At 40.0% G+C, this 17,031-nt stretch overlaps 1 protein-coding gene across 4 annotated transcripts in view; it reads right to left on the bottom strand.

The window, feature by feature from the left end:
* Positions 1-17,031, bottom strand: part of neto1l (neuropilin (NRP) and tolloid (TLL)-like 1, like) — a 43,429-nt gene that overhangs the window by 13,063 nt on the left and 13,335 nt on the right. For all 4 annotated transcript variants that reach the window (XM_088283004.1, XM_088283002.1, XM_088283001.1 and 1 more), the window contains exons 6-7: positions 1,757-1,798; positions 1,127-1,254 (exon numbers count right to left, since the gene is read on the bottom strand). In XM_088283004.1, coding sequence (XP_088139130.1) covers positions 1,127-1,254; positions 1,757-1,798 — 170 coding nt within the window. The remainder of the gene's footprint in view (positions 1-1,126; positions 1,255-1,756; positions 1,799-17,031) is intronic.

A 17,031-nucleotide genomic window follows, 5' to 3' on the forward strand; every position in this document is an offset into this window, starting at 1 on the left:
CTTCTATTCGCACATTGATTCTGGGGGCTCGCCTTGCTCCCTCTAAAACGCTTCGGTGCAGTTAATTACAGCCTGTGGTATTGGATGTCATTATCTAGCGGAGCTGTTCTTTCTGGCACACTGAGGTTGTATATCAGTACAATATTAGCAACACAAGAGGAGAACATATTCGCTGGGTCCGTCTACACCACTGAAAACTTGAATCATTACTTTTTTGTTTCTGATTTCTTCTTGTATTTGTTTTATTTAAGACCACTACTTCTACTCCTGTAATAAAGTAGTAATTGATATTTATTATAAAAGCAGCAAACTAAGCAGTGATCCCCGTGTGTGTTGAGAGTGACACCTGCATGTATGTGTGCGCTGCATTAAAAACAAATGTGATCCCGAGATGCGATGGGCCAGAGGGAAGCAAGGAGGCAACAGGCCTTGTGTCCTCTTCCGGGGGGGCACAACGCAGCAACGCTATTTCATAAGCCCTAACGCATCTTCTTCACTCCGTCTGTTCTTCCTGACGACTAAAAATGAGGAACTGACCCTACACGAACCCCTTCGACCGAACTGTGTGACCCTAAATGAGGCAAGGCCCCTCTGCAGCCATGAATACCCACTTCGGGATACTGCTGACAGCTGCAGACAGGCCTCGTGTAATATCAAGGTTTGCTGATGCAACCCTCGGACCCGCTTCTTAGTGCATGTGGTGGGAGGCTGAATGGGAATGAACAAGGATGAAAAAAAAAAAAAAAAAAAGCTTTGTAGAATCGTGACGAACACCCTTTCCTGATGAATACCACAGAGGATAGGATTATTCAAATTAACTTTTGAAAAGTAGGCATAACAAATGTTCATCATTTTGGTTTATGTTTGAGTAGAAATGCGCTTCATGAAGCTGATTTTTAATAAATGACCTTCAGAGGAAATTAATATGATGTAGAGCAGCGCTGCAAACTGCAGCCACATGGATAAAGTTTGTTTAGCGAGCAGGATTGCGCAAAACTCTTCAGAAACAATTTTGATGAATATTCTAAATTTAAATCTGGTTCTGAATGAATTTGTTTCCACTTTTATTCCACAAATTGTACTTATGCCTGTAAAGTTAAGCTCGTATGGAGGGCAGCTGACTCACCTTGGAGCGTGGTGGCGCCTGGATGTACCATTTGCAGTCGACGGCCTCGTTGGCGCCAGCCTTCCCGTCTCGGGCGATCTGATGAGACTCAACGATGCCTTCTGGACCGACCATGTCGTACTGACATGCTGAAACACACGCACACACACAAAATTGACGGCACCGCAGAATGCCTCAAGATGTCAAAAAACTTCCTCTTGATTATATATGCTCCATAATATGTCGTTGTTTGAGTGCCTTTAGTTAAGAATAAATGTGTGTGCTTCATTAACTTTCTTTATTTGATGATAATGTACTTTGAGTGAATGTCTATTGACCTGACTCACATATCTGTAATCTTCTGGCGATTGTCTGTAATTACCGATTCTTCAGTATAGACAAGTTAAAGTGTCTTGTGACTCACAAATTAAGAATGCACAGTAACTTCGGTTAAGATAAATTTGATTTCATTTCTGATCATGTACGATTATTACCTAGGCCAATGTGTCGCTTTCGATTGTATTATTAGCATCACTGGTCATCATGAAAGGGAGTCGAATAATGAATGAAAAAAGGAGGAAGAGAGAGCAAGCACAAAAGCAAAAGGCAGCGAAAAAGAGAGAGAGTGAGAGAGAGAGAGAGACTACCTACATGGTAGAGGTGGTGGTACTCCCAAGTCGGCAAAGTCTGGATCTGAGGAGAGAACAGATAAGGGATTCAACTGGAATGCATGATCACAAAAAGTAGGAGCTTATGAAAAAAAAACACACACAAGGTAACTAGATACAAGAATGCAATGAATAATTTCCTCTGTCGTCACAGGGCCGATTAAAACCAGCCGTTTGCTACGGGAAAAAAAGTGACCCGAAAGAAAAATGATGCGGATAAAATATCATGTTAATGTGATGTTTTCCCAACGAAATAAGGAACAATAATAACATATAAACAAAATTATATAAATCATCCATTTTTGAGCCATCGGTTTATACTCGTTACACAAATATGGAGTCGGTTCTCGCATTGCAGCCATAAAAGCTTCCACTCTTTAGGGAAGGTCTTCTACAAGATTTTGATGCATGGCCATTTTTTTCCCATTAATCCAGAACCGATATTGGATTCGAGAAAGGGCCCGGCTCACAATCTCTGTTCTACTGCAGAATGACAAACTGCTCCTCATTGCAAATTCATACCACGACATTCTAGGTTAATAAAAGGGAAAAAAAATGGGTAAAGTGTTTGAATTATTATAGAAAAATATAGAGGTCGTTTAAAAAGGATACATTTAATCCATGATGAAGTTTCTCACATTGGGAGTGCGCCAAACCCTTACAGTACGTTTTATCAGCCTCGTGAGATAAGACAAATATCCGGTAAAGTTTTGAAAGTCACCTTGATGTAGAAGTTTGGACGCCACATTTTATATATAATTCCTAACATTGCAATAAATTAAATCAAGAACCTTGGCTGCTCTTGATCATTAGCGCCTGATTTCCCAACAAGTTTTCACCTGACACAACTTTGACCTTTGAACTAATGCCACCACTGTGCATATCCATCAATGCATCTATTTTCTACAGCTCCTTTCCTCATTAAGGCTCCGGATGAGTTGCAGCCAATCCCGGAATCCTCTGATGTCATCCCTATGCTGCTCGCATCCACTCGGGTCCTCACTTGTCTTCTATCTGGGAATTACATATCAGGCAAATGATCCCTGTTATGAATATTTAACTCCATAACAGAGGTATTTTATCACACTGTAACCTTCCATTAGGAGAAATAAGAACAAATCCACAGTATCGCGGTCCATTAACGGAGCGGCCGTGCTACGAGATCGGCGCACGTGCCCGTGTGAAGTCATGAGACACTTCGAACGACCAACTGAGGCCACTGCGGAAGAAAGCATTGATTGCGCAGCAAGGAACAACTTGCCTAAATGTCATGGGCTTTGTCTGTGTATGTGGACTTTTTTTTTTCCAAAGACATGAGTCACTGCGTGTGTGTGCGTGTGTGTGTGTGAAACATGGGGACCTAGTTACAAAAAAAATGGTGACACTGTGAGTAGAGCTGGCAAAAAGCTGTAATCAAAGAGTAGATATTCTTGGCCTGACTTCCATCCCGGGGTGCCTGAACCTCCTCCTATCCCCGGGATGTAGAAAACGAATTGACACAACAGGCCAGTGTCATGTGATATGTTTGTAAAGGCGTTAAAAACGGCACCAAATTGGACTGTTAGTCGGAAGATTCCTGAGGTATTAGTAACAGAAGTAATGGTTTTATTCATTTTTAGAGTTTAAAATGATGGGCATCATGCATCGAGTGGTTTGCTAATCTGAATAAGGACGAGCGCGACAGAAAATGGAAGGATGGAAGTTCGTAAAGTGGATCACTTGCCCGACTTTTGTCCAGTCAGTGAGGCTTTAGTTCGCCCTCTGCGACATTATCGTCTCTATCTGCCATGTGACTGACATCCTGACCAGTTTTAGATGTTCAAAAAAAGGTTTGAGAAATGCTTCTTTCAATCATCTACGCGCACTTAATCAAGTCACCTGCGCAGTTATTTGCAAAACGACGTGCTCAAAGCCCTTGTCGTGTTTGTTATTTGCGAGGATGCTCTTCCCCAAGTCTATTAGCCTCCTCCAAGATATGCGGGTGCGTGCAAGCAGGGAGGAAGACACGCTTGAAGGATGAGGAAATCAAAGAGGAAGACAGTTAATGAAACAGCGACCTTCAGGTCATGTGTGTTGCTTGCGCCAAAGATTTATGATTGGGTTGCTCGCATCACTTAACCTCGCGCCGTCACAAGGCCGAGCCACCTCGGTGGAATACATGCAGGCGAACCAACGCACTTCCATTCTGACACGGCAACGGAGGTCGGCCTAAAGAGGCGACCGTGCTTGGAAATGTTTCTCGTGCGACCTATGACCTTTGAAGACGATGGCTGCTGAATTTCAATTAGGCGGCCGCACGTCCCACGTTGATTCATTGATTGAATGAATTCTATAGATTGATAGTTTATGGAAGACGCGCGCAGTGGCAGATTCCGACATGCGAGTGATGTGACGAGGCGTCAATGAGTCCGAAAATACAATATTGCGCAATGATACCCATTTGACCCTTAATTCACCGCACTGCAAGATATGATTCAAAATCATTTCCACAAGATGTTTCTCTTTTAGTCTACTCCATATGCTGACATGTGGATTGTGTGTGTGTGAGCGCGTGGGTGTGGCTGAGTGTCCCCAACCATTCGATTCATGCTCCCCTGCACGCATCGCCCTCCCCTTCCGCTTGTGCGGAATTCCGAGCACATCCACATATTGCCACACCCTCCGCGCTCTTCATAAAGCTCAGCTAAGAGTGTAATCTTCTGGAGCTTACTGTATTTACCCTTTGCAACAGTGGAAATGCTCTCTTTAAAGCCAGGGACACAGATTGCCATGTCGCCATACAAGCACTGTTCCGACATGCACATTTGAGTCGAGACGAACATGCTTTTGCGGGAAAATACAACAAGCGCAGAAATATTCAAAGGCATCGTGCAAAGCTTCCAGATGAAAACAAATAGCTTGCAGCTCGACATCATGTTTACAACGCTCAGAGCGCTCCGGAGTTTATGCACGTTAGCAGCCTGACATTCAAATTATTATTAGGCCCTGATTAACTCGCTTTTGCGACGTGTTCATATTTTTAAGTAAGCAGGCAGCAAAGTAAATTCCTAATAAGCACGACCGCCCAGAGGTGTTGCGGTATCACAGGCAAAACACAATGTTTTATTAATGAGGCACTCAAACTGGGAATTGAAAAGTAAGCGCCAATGCTCCACATCTGAATGAATGAAAGCACAAAATAAAAAATGTGAATGAGTCTCAGGGTTGGCGGTGTGTCGTAATATCCCGGCAATCTCTCTCATACACACCCACAACTCGATTTCCCAGTGGCCTCATTTCCTCTCTGCGGCTCCGCTGTGGCATTTAAATAAGCATCTGATTAATAATGTCTGCTTAAGTGGTTGATTAGGCTAATGAAGTGATGTCATTAATCGGCAGGTAGAACCGCGAGTGAATTTCAACAGGGGAACAGTGAGGAGGGAAAAGGCGGCGTACGGAAAGCTCTTAAACACCCAAAATGCACACGTCATTCATTCAGAACATCCGCACTATGTCTTGAAAGTTGTAGTTTACACGATCCGCACTCCACCATACACAAAAAACGTTACAATAAGCATGCGTCAACGTAGAATTTTTAAGGACACTGAGGTCCATTTTTGTGCAAAGGCAGGATTTTCTGAGTTTTTGTTCGCTTGACATTTTACTCAATATTTTATGCCTTGAATCCCCTTGCTTGTAACAATAAATAAATAACCGCATTGTTTGTTCCTAAAAGTTGCCAATGACTACCAATTATACAACGAAACACGTGAAAACAGAAGATAAAACAAGGCTGGAGATATTGGCTACACTGTTTTTTTTGTATTCACCATGGGGAGCTAAAGCCATTGTTCTTCACACTTCCCTGGATGCAAAGCTTGACCTTGGCTTGTATTGAAAGGATCAGAACACTAGCACGCCCTTGAGCCCCAAATGCACTGGTGGGGGTTCTGAGTCGACAGAAATATCAGCTTGGATGGGGGAGTGTGCTAGAATTTGATCACTGCCCTTGTGTGTGAACTCATCCTTTCGGTGATGCATTATTGATCCCTGCTATGATAGAGGTGAATGGTTGTCAATGCATAGCATTTTGCAGGGCCAAAAACATATTCTATCATCTATTTTGAGATGTTTTCTGTATTACTTTAATTAACACTGGGAAATCTCAAGAGATGCATCTATATGTACAGTGCTCCCACCACAGGAAGTCATTTTTCCACACTAAAAACGAGCTGCCTTGTGATGACATTCATACCTAACCTATAATGACAAACATTATGTCGTCATGTCAGAGTAAATTATTATCTTGATTTGAACTGAACTTTAAATATTTGGTTAAGTGTTTAATTCACCTGCTTCCAAATCAACGCTGTGAAATCCAAAGAGCTGGTGGTGGATTTCCGCAAGCGTCGGCACTCTCCACCTGCACCAGTGAATATCCAGGGAACAGACGTTGAGAGGGTCTCAACTTACAAGTACCTGGGTGTTCATCTGAACAATAAACTGGACTGGAGCGACAACACAGACGCTCTCTATAGGAAGGGTCAGAGCAGACTCTTCCTACTCAGGAGACTGAGGTCCTTTGGCGTTCGGGGAACACTCCTCAGGAACTTCTATGACTCGGTGGTTTCACCGGTTATCTTCTATGGAGTGGTCTCCTGGGCAGGAGGCATCTCGGGCCGGGACAAAAAGAGACTGGACAAACTAGTGAGGAGGTCCAGCTCTGTCCTGGGCTGCTCCCTGGACTCTGTGGACTCAGTGGGGGGCAGGAGGATGACGGCAAAACTGTCATCAATGCTGGACAAACCAGCCCACCCACTCAATGACATTCTGAGAACACTCCACAGCTCCTTCAGTGACAGACTGTTACACCCTCGCTGTACCAAAGAGAGATTTCGCCACTCCTTCCTGCCAACTGCTGTCAGACTTTTTAACAAGAACATTGGGTCAGGCCTACAAACGGGAGGGCATTAGTGCAATTGTGCAGTCCTACGATGCAATATATACTACTACTGTACTTTCAGCCAATGGTGTACTTAAATATTGACCAATGAAGTATTTTGTTTACCATTACAGTATTCTTATAACAGTACTTCTATCACTGCAGTATTTCTACCATTGCAGGACGTTCACTATTACAGTACTTTTATCATTGCAGTATTTCCTATCATTGCGGTACTTTTACTATTACAGTACTTTTACCATTGCAGTACTTTCATCATTGCAGTATTTTTCTATCGTTGCAGTACTTTTACTATTACAGTACTTTTACCATTGCAGTATATTTTATCATTGCAGTACTTTTTACCATTACAGTACTTTTATCATTGCAGTATTTTCTATCATGCAGTACTTTTCTATCATTTCAGTACTCTTACCATTACAGTACTTTTATCATTGCAATATTTTTATCATTGCAGTATTTTCAATCATTCAGTAGTTTTTATCATTACAGCGTTTCCCCCTCCGTATAATGGACAAACATTAGGAGTGTCTCCTTACACTTAGATACGTTCATACTGTGTATATTTGCATGCTTTTTATGAATGTCTGCTGCTAATGTTATACATTAACGGCTACATTACGCCGCCGACTCTGTGTGATCTATATCTTTGCTGCTGTAACACCTCAAATTTCCCCATTGTGGGACTAATAAAGGACATCTTATCTTATCTTATCTTACATATCCTCATACTGTCGCCACTCAACTATAACCCAGTAGGCATGTGAAATAGATTCCGAAAACATCATTTTGCCATTTAAAAAGGATATCCGCATTGAATGATCGCATGATCCAAGCAGACTAGGAGAGGTTTATCCATGCAGGATTTGAGTTCCGACCAGAACAAAGAACATATTACTCCTCGACTAAAGACTTTACACAAGTCATCTGTAGAATATATTTTAGTATTCAGCCGCTGGTCTATAAATCGCTGAATGTTTTAACTCATGGAAGATAAACGTGCAGGACTGCAGACTCAGGTTATTTAGTGGAACCCAGAGTTTAAAACAAACCCGGTGAAGCACCATTTGACTGTTATGCCGCATGCAACTGAAATAAACTGTGAGCGGAAGTGAAGTCAGTCCCAAGTGGAAGTGTGTTTTAATCCAGGTTGAAAACTTTGCTTCTTTCTACTCCACACCTATCATTAAGGTATATCGAAGCATTTTGAAAATCATGCTGCCCAAAATCAGGTTCAAAAACTTGCACTCCTAGCAAACTAATTTTATTTCATGACTGTACTTTTAAGTGTCTTGAATTTATTTTCAAATGTTTTTTAAGGATTGTATTTTTAATTATGTGAGACACATTATGTATGAAGTGACAAATATATATATATTTAAATATATGAGAAATATTTTTTTAGGTGTTACTTGAGTGTATAAAATGTTCGAGAACTACTGATTTTGAGTCTTCAATCAACCTAGCGAGTATGTTTTTTGCAGACCTTCCCGAAATTCAGAACTGTGAGCCAGACGTGCTAACTGGCCTATTAGTAACTGTAAATTCTGCAACAAGCAAAATAATTCTATGAGGCTGCAACATACTAACAAAACAGCCCTGTGCACTTTAATAAAAGACGGCTCACATTTTGACACGTAGGGACAAAACTGACTGCTTTATGAACAAGCTTGACCCCTCTTTCTCACCAAAACAAAAAATGGACTTAAAGCTGCGAGTGTGAATACAAACTCTAAGGAATAATTGATGAATAATTCTCTTGGAGTTCCAGTTAAATTCACTCCCATTGACGTATATAGACATCAAAAAGTACATTCATTCAACCAGGGATGTCAGTTAAAGAGTTTTAATGTTAAACCTAACCCTGATTACCATACTAATCTAGACGTGACAAATAATGTGCTCTGTTTGCAGAAGTTAAGGACTATAGTGCGCGTAATGTCTTTATGGTGATGGATTTGAGTACAGGTTTATGTGTGTGCGTTAGCGTGTGCACGTGTGTTTCTCCGTCTAAGTCCATTGATCAAGTCCTTAAATGGACACCACCTCCTATGCCTCCTTGAAAGCTCATGGGAAACAATACGAAGAGCAGGAAGCAGGCCACCAATCCCCACAATGCGCAATCTCTTTGTAAACATTGTTACACTGGATTGGTTCATAAGTAAAGTAAGTCGGAATGACAGGTTTTTCAGCCGAGACGGGAAAAGGTGTCTAGGGACCGACCTCCTCGAGGAGCACTTAGTGGGTCGCCGGCATCACAGGTGCTTCTTAGTGACAGACACATCCCATCCGACTTCCATTTGGGCAACCATGCAATAAATCAACACAACATCACCGCTCAGCCACTTATTACAGCGCACAAGTGCGCGGCAGCGTAACCGAGGAAGACAAAGCGACATAAAGGGACATTTCCGCAAACAAAAGTCGGAGACTCTTGATTGCTTCCTCTAGATTGTGTTTCATCTCACTGTCACCAAGAGAAGAGGGGGAACAGACTCCGCTTTTCAATTTTCGAGGACCAGGGGGCTCAAACATGTCTGTGTCAAGTCGTCAACAATCTGGTTCCATGTGGCCAGCTGGTGTGATAAACTGCAGCCAAATCCAGCAGCCAATATAATCATGTTTGGATTTCAGGAAAGCCAAATTTGTTGATTGCTACGATACGGTAATTCGACACATAAGGCTGAATTGATTTCAAGTGAAAACAATGTGATTTTAAATTACTTTAAATGCTGAAAGGGAAAATAGGAGAAAATTGAATGCAATCTTGTCTTTCACCACTAGAGGTGCTATAAATTCAGCTACCAGTAGTTTGCTGTGTAAAGAAGAGAATTATAGCACAACCTCTACAGGCAAAATTCTTCTGCTGAATACAACTCTGGCAACAAGTACGTAACATTCGGAGAACAAGCTTTTCCATTAAAAAACAAAACAACAACAAGAAAAAAACTAACACACAAACGCAAATGCAAGCACGGAGGGAACATGCAAACAAGTTCATCGCAAAAATAAAAAAATAAAAGGTTGCGTGTCAACTAATAACAGAAACAGCACCGACAGGAGACGGCATTACTTTTAATCATTTTTTATTTTAATGAGTAAACAGTGCTGTTTCCAGGTCTGCAGTCTATTTCCAAACAGTTAGCCATCTTAATTTAACCAAATTATCTTGATTGGCAGACTGAGGAATTGGGCGCCAGTCGGCAAATTATTTTTGGAGTGAGTGTGATTGTGAGAACAGTCCCAAGTGAAGCTGGAAAGTGAGTTCATCATTCATGTCGTGTCAAGAAAAAAAAAAAGATGAAACTGGCAGTTCACTTAGTTAAGCATTATGTTATAAATGGATTCCACCATAAATACGCTTATGTAATCATGGCAGAAGGATGAATAACAGGAAAATAAATTTGAACCATATCTTAAATCACAGTCATATATATTACCACGACCTGATGAATCATTTCCATTATCTGTCGTACTGTAATAATAGCTCGATTTTCATTGTTCTAGAATGACTTAACTTGCAGCAAGATGATCAAAACTTACCAACATTGATACACTTTGTTTCCATAGCAACCAAATTTGAACCGTTAAACATTTCATTGTTTCGGTGAATTCATTTATGCCATGTGACTTAATGAGCATGCATTAAAACAGACATCAAAATAAATTTCTTCTATAATCCATATCAAAAGTGCAGAATGGGTTCCCAAAGAAATGTACTGTGTGTTCAATATCCAAGTCAAGATTCTGAGCAGATCTATTGCTTTTAGAGGCATCATTACTCTGCTTTCATCTACCTGGATTGATATCTCACTGAACTGAAGCACCAGCGGCTAACAATCAATAGCATGGTATCAAGATCACAGCAGCCACTCGAAAGCCAGCGTGCACCAACGTGCACTCTTGCAACATACAATATTGCATATTCAACATGCAGTTTCTGGTCTTTAAAGGGGAAGTCAATAAAAAAAAAAAAAATGTTTGCAATAAAATGAAAATACGCGCCTTCGCATAGTTGTGTAATCAGATTTGCCTCAACTGCTTCAAGACACAATTAATCTACAATCAATTACACAGAAGCAACAGCACAGTCAGTGAATTAATGTCAGTGCAAATGTATTCCTTTAAATCAGGGGTGTGGAAAACTTTTTGATTGGCGGGCCACAATGTGTTCTAAAATTTGCCAGAGGGGCCGGACCAGGAGCGGCTGGATGGAGTGTTTTGGTAACCTCACCTCATCTGAGAAAAAAATTTGAATTTTAAATGAAAGCGAACAAAAGCATTGCAACAATATGTCTTTGAAAAACCACAATATTTAGAAAAAAAAAACCATTAACAAGGTTTTACATATCATTTTTTTCAAGTTCGGCGGGCCGGATTAAAACGTCTAACGGGCCACATCTGGCCCCCGGGCCGTAGTTTGCCCACGCCTGCTTTAAATAATCAAGCTACCATTAAAAAGCCAGTTTCCGTTGCCCGAGCACGATCAAACATGAGGTCGAATCTGTGGTCTTCCTTTAACAGACCGATTTAGTGGCGACACATACGCTAAATACAGATCAATATTGTGCATTGACGCTTATTAAAATCCTGCCTGGCAAGGGGTCGAAAAATGTGAAATGTGACCCTATGCGCATTGTGAAGAGACAAAATTTGCATGCATGCTAGGCCATTTCCAGATGTTCCATTTTGGCACGCCTCCTCGTGACTGCTCCCATAAAAGCACAACTAAAGCTTTTTTTGCCCCCCCTTCTGTTGGTGCCCTGACTTCAAGTAGAAGCAACCACTAAACTGAATCTATAATCAATCTCAAGCAATGGGCTGACTGTGAGAGTGTCCTTGAGGGCTGAACGATGTGAACCTTGTGTTTAGGATGTCCAGGAAATACAGCAAAGCCAGGATTCTTGGAGGTGTCGGGGAAAGCTCATTTTGGAACTCATTCATATCCTGTAGTTTCCACTGAATTTATCTTCTATCAACTTTAGTTTATCTTTATTGGAAAACTGCTAAACTATAATCTATCAAACCCCTCTATGCCACTGACTGTGAGTGTTTTCACTCTTTTCTTTTTTTTTTTTTTTTAATAAAACTGAGATTATAATCTCATTGTGCAGAAAGGCAAATTGTTCCTACATGATGAGAAATGGAAAACAAAAACCTGTCGCTGCCTAAATGTTTGTGAACGGTGATGATCCGAATGGGTGAAGTTACGAGAGGCCGGGTGAGGTACACCAGAATTTGTGAATCAATTGTGGAAGCTTGGGCTAACGTGTCTGCTTGCACTCTTGTTTGAGTTTTCGCCAAATAATCTCTGAGAAACCGCACGGCAACGAGACTAACTCTGAGAATGACGAGAGGGAACCTGGCCTGTTACATGCTTCGATAAAGTACAACCAAATTCAGTTTAGCTCCGGCTGCCTTTTTAAAAACATACGCTAACATGGATGCTAGCATACGTTTTAGCGTGCATGGATGCTACCGTGTGTTTTAAAATAGATGTTTCACCAGACCTCCGCCAAATAATACTTAAGTGTTAAATACAAAAACAGCACTCGCTATATAGAATTTGATTTGAAAGACATGTTTTAATGATACATTTTTCATTTTATTTCATGTCTTCTTTGTGATTATTTTGAACCCACATTTGAGACAAAATCCGGTGAGTAATGATACTGAATAAAATTGACATATTATATCTACATATATCTACATATATATATCTATATATATATATATATATATATATATATATATATATATATATATATATATATATATAATGCAAAAAAATAAATATATATATATATATATATATATATATATATATATATATATATATATATATATAAAATGCAAAATATATAAAGTAAATGCATGTATTCTTCTCATGTATTCTCACAACAACACGCAATTGATTCATCTTTATAATCCGGATGATTACAGCAAAAGATTTGGTTGCTTAAATCCCCTCAAAACAATACAAACCTAGTCTTATCTGCCAAATCTCCTGTATGAGCTCACTTGATTTTGATGTTTTTGTATTATAGTGACATGCAGCCAACCTTTATATCCCGAAACAGGACTTCATTTGTCAAGCGTTGTCATGGTGACAATTTTTTTTTGGTCAAGTAATAACAACAAAGCAGGGTCTTGTTTGTATCCTATCTTAACGTAGATATGTTTTGATCATGTTCATGAGCGAGAGAGACTCTGTCAAAGTGCCGACGCACCTCATGTTCTGTCATCCTTTCACCGTTTCATGCCAAAGCAGGACAGCTTCTATTTGACTCTCCTGCTTCATCTCGCTGCCTGTATCCATCACTTCAACATGTCAAATGGTCCGACTTGGTTTGATTTATTGTCAGCATTTTCAGGAATACAATCTATCTAACACGCATGTTTGACATCTTTGTAGTTGTCTGTCGTCCATTTCAAACAACACCTGCAAAAAATGACTTCCAGTGACTGAAATAACTCATCAGCACATTTTTAATTTGATTTGCTAATCAAAATTAGTTCATAGGATGCTAATACGGTACAGCACTGTAGAAAACAAATATATATGTATAAATAGTTTTAGAATAAGCACTGACTAGCAGCGTATATTCAGATCATTCCTCTTTGAAATGAGCCGCAACCTCTTGGCATTGACTTAAACAAAAAGAGTGCAACACGAAGAGTACACGTGAGAGCAAAAGTGTTAGTGTCCTCATTTATGCTAAATCAAGTGGAGGCCTTTTGCCTTTGCAGCTTTAAGCATGGATCAGACCTACTTGGCAGGAGGACGTTCGCCTGCCACTAACACAAAACGGATGCTCGCCAAACGCTAGCCCTTGGCATTTCTCCTCAAGGGTGCTGCAACATACTTTATTTTACACAACAAGGCTGTACGGGTTGAGCATTAATATATAAAAAAAAACTGCAAGATGTGACCTCAAACTCCCCCCAATGGATGTTAACAATTCTTACGGTCATTCATTATCCTTTCACGGAACACGTTCGTTCACAGGTTAATTAAAACACTTCTGCGGAAATAAGTGTAACAAATACCATTTATGCTTGACACGTCACACGCCGCCAAATGACGAGATCAATGCTGGTTAAGCTCTCAGCTAGCACATTACGCAACAGGTCGCACCACTTGCTAGGAAACAAGAACAACTTCTAGGGGCAAAAATGTCAAAATTATTATGAGCTCGTGTTCCTCCTTTACATTCCGTTCTTACCTTACGAGCACCTATTTCTTTTCAAACAAGCACTTTAATCTCCAATAAATATTCTATTGATGAATCATTCTTACGGAAATCCTGCCGCTTGACTGAATATGATTTATGATAAATCATGTCTGGAGTGCACAGCTGATTTGAATAACCTTTAAGTATATTGTGCCATCTTAAATCAATATGAAATATTTTTCAATTGCAATTAATTAATGAAAAAAATGAATGTCCTCATAAGACAGTCTAGAAAATGTAGTAAATGCAATAATGTCACCCCATAACAAAAGCCAAAGTAAAAGCAAAATGAGCACAGTGTTGCCCCAACTTCATATTTTCTGTACGACATTTGGGGGCTTCGACTTGAAAGGTTTCACCATATTGTGTTCATGACTCTTTTAATCTTGGACATTTACTTTTTTTCCTCCGAAACACGACAAAATAAATGAGTCTAGTAACACATTGCATTGTCAGTTAATAACTGTGTAATTACTACGATATCAGTGCATGTTGGTTGTTTGCGCACTTTTACTAGATTAGCTATTCTTCTTATTTTTATAACCTCATAAACTGTGTGTATTAAACTGTCAGCTGCAAAAAGGAGTCTTGATTCAGCACAAACTCTCGTACGGCATGTAGGTCGTAATGTGTTAAGGAATTCATTTGGTTTTAGCATTTGTGTGACAAAGCAGAAAGGAGCTGGAGCACAAGGGAATGCTGCTCCCTGCATGGTCATTCACGTAACGTGACACAAACAGCATTCCGAGTGGCTAATGAGATGATCAGATTTGAGACATAGGGACAAAAAAAAAAAAAAAGTTCATCTGAGGACATGCTATCAAGGTATGCATACGTGTTTTCAGCTACGTAAGGCAACCAAATCTCTTTACGAAACCATGCTTAATATGATGCAATGATGTCCTACATCAGTGGTCTCTAACTCTCGTACCGCGGGCCACTTTGGAACGGGCAGCACACATGAAAGAAAAGAAAAATATTTTATAATAATAGTTTATTTATTACTCGAGTCAGAAAATTTTTTTACTATGAAAAGTGACCAGCGCTATTACATGCTAATTATACATACATTATTTTATGATGGACTTTTGGCACATGTCAAGATGCTAATTACCTTGATCGCATTATGCTAATAGTAATCCCACAAGCTAGCAAAAAGAGAAAAAAAACGACTGCGTACGAAGCCCACTGTGGGTAATAAGCTGCGAGTGGCTCTTAATAAAGCGTTATAGTGAGTTATACATGTTCATACACTTGTTCTGAGGTGACTTATGTTGGCACTTTTCAGTAGGCCACTGCTAATATGGTTCCATAAAAATATGTCTCCAAGTTTGTTGGAATATCTGAAAAAATACCCCATTTATTTGTGTTGCTCATTCACGCACGTTATAGTTGTTCTGTGCCGTCAGTTGCGTTACCATAGTGACCATATTAAGATACATAAAAAATACACAGTGGATTTGCGTTTGTTTTGTTGCATTTTATAAGTCAACCATTATCAACCCCCATCACCCTCTGCGTATGCTGGTCCACAAAAGTTATGGACTTGTATGAACCGATCCGCGGCGAGAAAAAGGATGGGGAAGACTTTTCAACACTACTGCAAACTATATCCACAACAATAAAAATAGTGACGTCAATCAATCCCATAGAGACAGATACATCCCATCTCTGTGATTCAGCACAAAATATAATGTGTATGTGTTATGTATTGTAACTTGGCCAAAATATACAGTATATTACAATGGTTTAATGCATAAGGTACATGAGAGCTTGTGTTGTATATTATTTTACATAATAGCGTGAGATGGTTAGTTCAAGTCACCCACAATGGTGGCGATCTCATCATACCACAAATAACTTAGCGTCCAAAGGTGTGAAGGCGAACGTTCACCGTGCCAATCAAATTGAGACGGGATCAACTTTATGCAAATCACTCTTTCCGTGACCCGCGGAGAATGTGGAGTGCGATTCACATAATGGATTTTTATTTTTATAGATTGTCATTTGCTGCTGACAGGAAGGGTCCATAAAAAAAAAACTAAAAAAAAACGGCACTGCATTCAAATGGACACATGCATAAAAACATGCTTTGTGATGGATTGAAGTTTGCCCACCGCTATCAAAAGCATGAATATACTACACAAAATGAATTGCTTTGGAATGGAATGGGGAGGAAGAATAATGCTTTTCAACAGATTTATCCTTGTAAACATGCGTTGGGCATGTAAGATGGAAAGAAAGCAGTAAGGAATAATAATAATACTCCACTTCCAAGACCCCCTGCAGCGAAGCGATGCTATTTTTCTTTCAAGCCACTGTTGTGAATCCAAGCTGATGTGGTGAATTTATTTGCAAAGTATGGCAAATGTACATGCGAGTGACAACACAGAGAAGGCCAGACTGGTCAAGGGAAATTATGCGCAGTTGAAGTAGGTGATGAGGTGTTGCCATGGCAATGACTGACATTCTGTTCTCCATATTATCAGACATTATATCAATATTATTGGAATTTTCCCAGGCAGAGTGATTGGTTTCTTCAAACATTTGATTGATTAAAATCAGAAAGCCGGAATGGGAATCCTTGCACAACTGCAAATATTATAATAAAGGTGTAATTAAACATTTGATCGGAAGAAGCCATTTCTACCTTTATTTGCAGTCATGCGTAAAAAAATAACCGACTCATATGAGGACCGGGAGCAAGTTGTGAAGAAATATAAATTTGCCCAAATTTGAACGTTTCCGCCTGACAGTGACGTTAACAATTTGGATTCCTCGGCAACTCGCCGTAGAGATCTTGACTGAACCGGACAGCAGAGAAAGGAAAGGAGGAATTGGCAGAAATAGACGGACAACAGAAAAATGAATCAGATTTTTAGAGTAAGAAATTTTATTTGATGTGTTCAAAATAGTGGTCTTTCTCACATGCACTTTTAACCTACAATCAGATGGATGAGTGTGACGGCCAAATTAAACGATTGCCTTGGGTAAACAAGCAAAGAAGTAGATGGAGCAGATATAATGAAACATCCCGGATTTTTTGGCAAAAAGATTAACACACGTTCCAATTTTAGACAC

The sequence above is a fragment of the Idiotropiscis lumnitzeri genome, chromosome 19 (genome assembly GCF_059441095.1).
Source record: "Idiotropiscis lumnitzeri isolate Australia: NSW breed Sydney's pygmy pipehorse chromosome 19, RoL_Ilum_1.0, whole genome shotgun sequence".
NCBI classification, from domain to species: domain Eukaryota; kingdom Metazoa; phylum Chordata; class Actinopteri; order Syngnathiformes; family Syngnathidae; genus Idiotropiscis; species Idiotropiscis lumnitzeri.